The following is a 9,102-nucleotide window of genomic DNA, read 5'->3' on the forward strand; positions in this document are numbered from 1 at the left end:
CACCATGCTACATGGTCCATCACTGATTCTACAAGCAACAGTTTCAAGAAAGATACAAAAGAGGCCAGTGCGAGTAGTGGTACACCAAGAACACAAACTAGGATGTGGATCACTTCAGATGTTCCTCTTCTTCCATATACCAAGTGGTTCTTCATCTCAAGGCATGTCAGTAGGATCCTCTACTGGCTTCAGATTCTCTCTGCAACAGCTTGTGTGGTTCTGTCACTGATAAAGCTCATCAAGCATGATTATGTAGCAATATCGAAGGTACATTCACAAGAGAGAAACCGGCAATCCGCTCTCACTATCTTCTATGCATTGGCTTTGGCAGAAGCTTTGGTGTTTTTAATGGAGAAAGCTTATTGGGAGTGGCAAGTTAGTTACTGCAAATTGTTGGAAAAGGTTAACATGGAGTGTGAGTTGGGGAAATTTGAATTGCCTTCCGTTACAAGATTCTTCTATGATGCATACTCGAGGTGTGTCAATGGATGCATTTTTGATGGACTGAATATGGACATGGTTAGTTTTTCTATGGATTTATTGGCTTCCCATTCACCTGATGAGCAGTTAATTGGAGCAAGAATTCTGCGGCAATTTTCGATCAGCCAGCGCTTTTCGGATGATACACTGCAAAAGATTGGGACTGACATATCTATGGTGGGGAGGCTAGTTGAGATGCTGAATTGGACAGATCACAATGAAGAAGAAACTAGGCTCTCGGCCGCAGAGATTTTGTCCAAACTCGCAGGAAAGAAACAGAATTCGGTCCGAATAGCCGGAATACCAGGAGCTATGGAATCAATTTCATCTCTGCTTCAAACCAATAGGAATCATATTCCTGCGGCAGATGAGATTGGCGAAAAGAAACTCATGTTTGATCATCAGAATTACAGGTTTTGGACATTCAACCATTTAGGACTACTCATACTGAAGAAGCTAGCACGTGATCATGACAACTGTGGAAAGATTGGAAACACAAGAGGCCTTCTCCCAAAGATCATAGATTTCACACACGCCCAAGAATGGTTGCTGAAGAATGAAAATGTTGCTCCATCACAAATCCTAACAGTGAAGAGATCACTGCAGCTGGTGAAGATGCTAGCCAGCACAATAGGCACCACCGGGAAGCATCTCCGCCTTGAGATTTCAGAGATAGTTTTCACAATCAGCAATATTAGAGATATCTTAAGGCATGGAGAGAAGCATCCCCCGCTTCAGAAACTGAGCATAGAAATTCTAACTAGTTTGGCATTGGAAGAGGAAGCAACTGAGAGGATTGGAGGCACAGGTGGAGTGCTTAAGGAATTGTTTAACATATTTTTCAATGGCAGCATTTCAGAAAGACATAAGCATGTAAGGATCATTGCTGGTGAGGCCCTAGCAATGCTGGCACTAGAAAGCAGGAGTAACTGTCATCGAATTTTGAAATTGAAAGTGTTTCAAAGGCTTATTGAAGCATTGGAAGATCCATTACTTCGCGTCAACGCGGCAAGAATCCTAGGAAATTTATGCACATACAGTGATTCAGAGTGCTACAACCAGCTGAAGGGAATAAAAGCTGCAGCTCCCGTAGTAAGTATTATTCCGCTATTACAGTTCACTTTTGTGTTTCTATCTTTATCAAATTTTGTAACGAAATCTTTCGTCACTGAGCAGATACTCAAGGCGATCATGTGGGAAGAAAACAAGATTCAAGAAGTAATGATTGGACTAGCAACAAATGTTTTAAGATACCTGAGTTGTGACGAATTGAGGATCGTTTCGGAGGAAGCCGGAATAACGGAGAGTGAACTCGCAAAGAAGTTGATCAAGATTCTCAAGAGATACGAATGTCCAGAAACAAAGGTGCCAAGAATGAGGAGGTTCGTGATAGAGCTAGCCATTTGGATGATGAATGACAAATCAGAAAACATAAAGACGTACAAGGATCTGGGAATGGAGGAGGTGTTGGAGAGGGTACTGGAAACTACATCAGAGCTTGAAAGCTTCAAAGTATTCTCTGGCACTGTTGGACACAATAGGCACAATCTATCAGTTCAATCACTCGTAGAAACAGCACTGAAACTGCTACAACTGGAACTTAGTTAAAAGATCAAAACACACTACTCTCCAACCATTTTATACATGTAACTAATTGACTTGAATCAAAAGAAGAAATAACAAAATGGTAGCTTGGTTTACACGTTACGTAGTCTCTTTCACATTAACTGCAGTTGATGAATATGATTATATGAACTAGTTACAACACCCTACATATACATCTTTTTTGTATACACTTCATAAATAAACATATAAGAATACTAAAAATTGAAGACAAGAATTTCCAGAACGAAAAACAAGAAAAGAAAAGCAAGAGAAACAGAACTAAATATGAAAATTCCCACCGACAAAGAATATTAGGTGATTTGATAAATGAGAATTCTAAACATGCTAACTTTACACACGGGAAACCTATTTCTTTTTGGTCAAACATGTTACAAACTATGATTTCTTAGTTACAAAACAATGTATAACCAACCATATGTAGGGAAGGTAACATCTTATCGATTGTTACTATTTCGGAAAAGATCCCATCGACGCATTAGGCCGTCCATCACATGGCCGGCCGCTGGATTCTTAACAACAGTTACTGTGGCTTTGGTGTTATGTGATACATCAGTGTCTGATGAACTTTGTACACTTGTAGAACTATCACTTTGAGAGGAACCACTGGCATTTGCATTGCTGGACTCACTGACTGATGGAATGTCCGGTGCTGGTTGTGACGGCGTTGGTGCTACTTCTAGTGAAATACCTGATCCTACAGACGCCAAACTTTGAGAATGGTTCGCTGAACTGGGATTCGACTCGGCTTTCATTGGTATACAATCTTCAGAAGAGGTGAAGACCATTTTAGATTTCGAATCTGTGCTGGGTTTGTCTAGAGAGGGTTCTGTCTCCTTTGATCTAGAAACCTCCTGCGAAGAAAGATGCGAGTCGTCTTTATCTGATGGCTCTGAAGATGCGGTGCCAACATTACCAGCTGCTGGTGCTTGTTCTGTCTCTGGCTTTTTCACTTCCATGTCCTTCAATGACTGGATCACAGCTTCCATGAACATCTGAATAGTATGGACAAGTCAATAATGAATAAAAACCAATAATTAATCTCTGCATTTATGTCAATCGGTGTTTAGACAAAGCCGTTGAGTTAACTCACTCTTTCTTCCTCCTCTGCACTAGATGGAAAGCCTGCAAGGTCTTCAAGTGGATATTCCACAAACTGATCATCGTCCAATGCGGCCGGAACTTGGGGACCATAGGAATTACCATTAGATAGTTCAAAGCTTATCATCGATGATGATGATGGGGAGAGATCACCACCCTTCTCTTCCTGATTTGCAAGAATATCATACAATATGTAAGGCTCTCGATTAATATCTATCTTGATGCCCTCTTCACTCTACATATTATCAAGGATAAAGAAGGGCATTCCACATACACATACACATAGATGATTGAGTTACTACAATATTCAACTCAATCTATCATTATTAAGAATCGAATCCTGCATTTCAAATGTACCACAGCAATACTTGGCCTATTGTTCGTGTTACAATGCATACAACAGAAGAAAGGATAAGGAAGAAAATAGAGATACCTCATGATCACAATGTTCATCTTTTGAAGAAATATCAGAGGGAACCTGGAAAAAAATCGTACAAAACATATCACTTAAAAAAACACTATAAAAGTCACATTGCTCAAACAGCCAAATTTTCACATGTATAATAATACAAAGGATTTTAGCAAATTACACAAAAAACACTTAATGTTTTCGCTATGCGCCTATCAAAGCTTAACATTCATCACATAGTACTCTGGGGCAAAAGAATTATTTGCTCAGCCATTGTGTTGGAATGCTGTTCAGATAATAAACTAAGTCAGCTAATAAATACAAACCTCCATCCTACTCATCGGTCGTCTTGAACGGACTTGCCTAATGGCATCTATCGTACTGCTTGAGGATGGTTCTGCAACTCACACAAAAACAAAGTAAGAGATTTGCTCAAAAAGAAGTTAATTAGTACAGGAGCAATATTTAAGAGAAAATATGTACAGAGTAGTACCTTTGTTCATAGAAGATGATTCATTGCTGTAGGCTACTTCATGAACAGATCTCCAAACATCCTGAATGTAAACACAATCAATTTTCGAAGACTTGGCAACAGAACACTGCAATTTGATAAAAATAGTACGGATGAGATGCATTGCTGATTTTACCTTACCGAAGTAATCATTTACGTTGTCATAAAATGATTCCCCAACCTCATCCTCTGGAGGTTGCAAAACATTGTGAAAAAAGATGTTTATGGAGTCAAAGTAAAACTGAGGACGTGGTGAATTGTGATCTCCCTCAAATTTAATTATGTTTTTATCTCCCTGCAGTGCATAGGCAGCCATGTTATCGAGATCAAAATGGCAGGGCAAGAAAACAATCCAGTAAGATAAAACTAAGGCAGATGAATTCTATATAAAGATTATTACATGATAGGGAATCCATATCTAGAAGGCATATTTTACAACTCCAAAAGCATCAAGCATGCTCTAAACACTAATATTGCGTTTGGAAGGGAGACGGAGACTGGGAGACTAAGACTGGAAGACGGAGACTGAGAGACTGAGACTAAATTAAGTCTTTGTATTGTGTTTGGTATAAAATATACTGGACAGAGTTATGTCTCAGTATTATGTTTAATTTAAGATAAATATGGAGATTGAGGAGTGGATTTGAAATTTGAAAAGTTAAATGAAGGTATTTTTGAGAAGAAATATTATTAAAGTTTCAGTTTCAGTCACAAAAAATTTCAGTTCCCTTTGTCTCCACTTTCTGGAGGTACTGAAGGGATTGAAATTTTGAATCCTGAGACTGAAATTTTAGTTCCAATCTTTAACCACCAAACATAATATTGAGTCTCAGTCCCTAGTCTCTGAAAACAAATGCTACCTAAAAGCCTAACCCATCTAGTGGCACACTCACCATGTAAGCCTCAAATATTCTATCTGAGTGATGGGGGTGTATAAAGTCATCGTCAATGGCATGCCCCAATAAAGCAGGAACAAAACAAGATTTTGCCACCTGTAATGCAAAACAAATAATGAATGAATATGATGGAGAACATAAATAATGTGTAAAACCAAAAGAAATATAGTTTTATTAGTTTTCCCCAAATGTCTCCAATAAATTTCCCATCTCAATTCAGAGTAAAACCCAATAAATGTACAAAAAACCACATCACTTTAAAAGAATTTCAGCACAAATTTATCAGTAATAAAAGGATAGATCGTTAAAACAGTAGTACTAACAAAGGAGAAATAACCTTAATGGTATTTAGGTCCGTTATGTCAAATTTTGCCTTCTTTTGAATTGCTCTTCGCATGTATTGGATTGCAAACTTTACCTATAACATTAGAAATCAAACAAAATCAGCTTAACAACAGTATAACTGTTACAAAATCATGATTCAGCATTAGTTATAAGTATAAAAACAACTATATATACTCACAGTGAACTTTGGAAGACGAACTTTATATGTATCTACAAGTTCCATCATCAAATCAACCAAATCAGAGAATGGACTATCTAAAACCATCCCTGCAATTGACGGATCCTCAGCTCCATACATAAGGCTGAAGAGAGTCACATAATTAATGGCATGATATACCAGTCAAAATGATAAGTTGAACCATTACATGCACTTAACAAGGAGAAAAAATTGATTCACATTGGAACAAAAACATACATGAGTTTCCAATTCAACAAATAAAATTACCTAAAATAATTTCTGCTCATGAATATAATATGAAATCCTTAGTGCTACAGAGATATAAAAATCTACTTCTCAAGAATCACAATGATGGAAACACCCTCTTTCACAAGCCATTTCAGCCACCATATAATGGACTGTAATCCCTTTACGTTTCATATGATCCTTAGTTCCTTACAAATAACCACAAAATCTTAATGGAGGAAGTATTTAACAAATTAATGAGATCTCTTCGGTGGCAACTAATTATGACAATGCATTAACTGTGAACCAAACCCAAGTTTTTTTCCCCTACAAACCCATTGTTGCTTAGCAAGCCATTTCTAACCCTCCTTCCAAAGAAAAAGGTCGAAGGTAGAAAGTGAATGATAAAAGCCTACCTAGTTACAGCTCCCATTGAGCGACCCCACAAGCCAATCAAAGACACATTTCCATCCTCTCGCAGATAGTTGACCACAGCCTTCAGATCATCCTTCTGAGAAAAGTCAATAATGATACAGTAACAACACTATGTCAATAATGATACAGGCAGATATAATATCCTTTAGAAGCAAGTTGGGCAAGCACTTACTTCATTCCACCCGAGAGTGACATGCTCCCCTCCAGAAAGTCCAGACCCTGAGAAATCCAGAGCAAAAACTGTAATATTTGAAGGAAGTAAAATTATAGCAGCTTCACTTGCATCAGCCCTACATCCACTGTCATGAAGATGTCAACCAGTCAGTATGATTATATATAATTAAAAACTAAGCAACATCAATTGGAAAACAATGTTCCATGGGTCATTCTCTAATGTCAAATTGCCCGTGAATTAAAAGAATCCCCAGAGTCACCTGTTTCCATGGCAATATATTACACATGGCAGAGGCTTTCCTTCTGGACTGATTATAGGCACATAATGACTGCATTTAAGAACATCACCTCGACTATTTTTTATCTGCAGAATATCAAATATTACATGACAAGATGACAGGTTGCCAATATGAACAAAACAGACTACGGTTTAATTGTTGGGGGGAGTGGAGTAAAATCAACAAGAGAAGTTCTCAGTTGAACCGGAATAGAAAAGTAGAAAGGGTAAGAAAATTAACTAGAAGTATTGTACACAAAATGGATCACCAGTCATTTTAAAGATACAAATCCAACAAAAAAAAAATCTTCTATTGGAATTTAAATGTGAGCATTTGTGTCATCCTACTATAGCTTTATTTTTTAAAACTTAATAACTAAGTAATTGTTTCATGCTGACATTCTAGGTAAGGAACACATTGTGTGGCATCCAAATATAATTTCAAGAGATGAAAAAGCAAGTTACAAAACTGTATATCTTTTAGCATAAAGCCATAACTCCACAATAACTATCATGTTCAAGCATATATCTACAGGTCCTAATGTCTTACGAGTTATAATATCCAATCTACACTGAAATTTATTAGCTCTAGACTAAGTTTATAGGTTCATGATCCACATTTAAGCCAACAATTGGCTGCCTAATATTTCACTCTTTTGCCACGACTTTTTATGTTCATGGGAAATTACACAAAAGAAGAAACAGATTTACATTCTCACATAGCTAACATTAAAAAGCTTTACTGAAATTATGAAATCTACTTTTTCATGTTTACCTCTACATCCTTCCGTTGATACCATTTCCCTCTCAGCATGAACTCTTGATCCAATAAGTCGCTCTTAGGATCATATTCAGCTCTGCACCCCGTCAATGAAAATGAAAATAGAGCAAATTAGCAAGGGAAGCACCCTAGTAATACAAGTCAATACAGCTTTCTGAAAATTATACAGAAGACAAGTGCATAATATGCATAATTTGGTCACAAGGCCAACATCTCAAGAGGATATGTCTTAGCATTATGGCCTGGAAAAGCCTTTTCTTTAACCCAATGTCTCCATTTATACCAATATAATACTCAACCACTCAGAGATAAAACGACAAATACCTAAAGACTAGAGTTATCAAAATTTAGGATCTGCTTGTTACAGATTATTCCATTATCCATTATATAAAACTATAGATCTCACTTTCATAAAATTGAAAGCAATAAGAAATTGAATACTGGGTAAAAACAAATCAGATGGTGACTAAATTTCAGATATTCATTCACAAAAGGAAGAAACGGCATGCCTCATAAGATTGTCTAAATGAGAGCAGGACTTATAAAATTGCATGATCTAGTTATCCACAACACAGAAGAATAGATCACTAGCACAAAATAATAGTGTGTAAGAGATTCTTTTTTATTATTGTTATTTATATATTTTAAAAGGAAAGTGAAAAACTAATACCTGAAAAATCAGGAAACTAAGAAGGAAGAAGTTCCCCAAGGCAGCTTAAAAATAGATCTCAAATTCCCAAAAGAAAAGAGACAGTAAACAAAAGTAAATATGATGTGATAGCATAGCACCCACAAACAATATGATTTCTATGAAGATGCCGAGGAAATCAGGTTTTGAATCTACTAAAATCTGCTCTGGTTCCTCCCTATTGAAAAAAGAAGAGCCTAAAGGATTCACAATTCAACTAAAGATTAAATTAGACCTAGCAGAACTGGGGATTTGGAAAGACTAAACAAAAAAAAAATCAAAACTTCAAATTGAATTCCGTCTTATTCCAGCAGAACAATACGAAGCATAAGCATAAAGCATACATACGTTGGTGTCCGAATCTGGGGAATTTAGAAGAAAGAGAATATTTTGATTGAAAGGGGTGTCCGAAAAGAGAGATAGTGAGAGAAGCAAATAGAAAATTTGATACCTTGGTGGCCGGATGATGAAGTTGACAAGCTGCTCCATGGATTAGAATTGGATCAAGATGATATCTTTGAGTCCTATAAGCAAATATGTCTTCAACACATATCGATAGGAAAATTAGAAAAATAAATGGAAGTTAAAATCGAAGTGGGTAACGGGAGAGAGCGTGAGAGAAGTGGAACAAGGAGACGGTGAAGGTGGTATGAAGCTTTTTTCAGACAAATAAGTAAAAGAAAGAGAGAAAAAAAACAGAGAGAGAAAGAGCGTCTTTTTGTTTTAGTGGGTCTCTCTTGTGTGTTGTGTTTTGTGTTGAACTTTCTTCAAAATCTTGCTTGCACGTCGTTAATATTTTCTAATCTTTTTCTAACACATGTATCTTTTCAAGTTTCCCAATAATTAAATGAAATTATTAACGCAAGGACAAATTATGTTATTTTAATATTTTATACATTTTTTAAATTCAAATAGTTATATATTTTAAGGAAAAAATGATTGTTAAACTAATGATTGTATTAAGGAAAAGTATAAGGAA

The 9,102-nt window shown here is 36.5% G+C and overlaps 2 protein-coding genes across 5 annotated transcripts in view; one reads left to right on the forward strand and one right to left on the reverse strand.

Annotated features, from left to right (window-relative positions):
* The window catches only part of LOC107613769, a 3,227-nt gene extending 891 nt beyond the window's left edge, over positions 1–2,336 (forward strand). The window contains exons 2-3 of the mRNA XM_021112034.1: positions 4–1,572; positions 1,657–2,336. Of these exons, the coding sequence (XP_020967693.1) occupies positions 4–1,572; positions 1,657–2,088 (2,001 nt within the window). The 3' untranslated portion in view covers positions 2,089–2,336. The remainder of the gene's footprint in view (positions 1–3; positions 1,573–1,656) is intronic.
* LOC107637813 lies at positions 1,882–8,903 on the reverse strand. Of its 4 annotated transcripts, XM_021104514.1 has the most exons (15): positions 7,945–7,991; positions 7,430–7,511; positions 6,638–6,741; positions 6,376–6,502; positions 6,185–6,279; positions 5,544–5,667; positions 5,358–5,438; positions 5,018–5,116; positions 4,261–4,419; positions 4,107–4,167; positions 3,940–4,010; positions 3,638–3,682; positions 3,197–3,370; positions 2,519–3,098; positions 1,882–2,005 (listed from the first exon to the last, which is right to left on the reverse strand). In XM_021104514.1, exons 1-14 carry the CDS (start codon positions 7,986–7,988, stop codon positions 2,541–2,543), a joined length of 1,824 nt encoding a protein of 607 aa, XP_020960173.1. In that variant the 5' UTR covers positions 7,989–7,991; the 3' UTR covers positions 1,882–2,005; positions 2,519–2,540. The 4 variants fall into 4 exon arrangements, with proteins under 4 accessions (XP_020960173.1, XP_016196601.1, XP_016196603.1 ...); XM_016341115.2 differs by lacking the exons at positions 1,882–2,005; positions 7,945–7,991 and adding an exon at positions 8,575–8,903 and having other exon boundaries at positions 2,346–3,098; XM_016341117.2 differs by lacking the exons at positions 1,882–2,005; positions 7,945–7,991 and adding an exon at positions 8,106–8,258 and having other exon boundaries at positions 2,346–3,098.

Source organism: Arachis ipaensis, chromosome B01 (assembly GCF_000816755.2).
Source record: "Arachis ipaensis cultivar K30076 chromosome B01, Araip1.1, whole genome shotgun sequence".
In the NCBI taxonomy this organism is placed as follows: domain Eukaryota; kingdom Viridiplantae; phylum Streptophyta; class Magnoliopsida; order Fabales; family Fabaceae; genus Arachis; species Arachis ipaensis.

Excerpts from the sequence above, each read along its gene's own strand:
- LOC107637813 (XM_021104514.1), bottom strand. The coding sequence starts at position 7,988 with ATGCAATTTTATAAGTCCTGCTCTCATTTAGACAATCTTATGAG. Across the intron at positions 5,117-5,357 it reads CGGACCTAAATACCATTAAG|GTGGCAAAATCTTGTTTTGT; the intron begins GTTATTTCTCCT and ends TTTGCATTACAG. Across the intron at positions 4,011-4,106 it reads ATCATCTTCTATGAACAAAG|AACCATCCTCAAGCAGTACG; the intron begins GTACTACTCTGT and ends TGTGAGTTGCAG.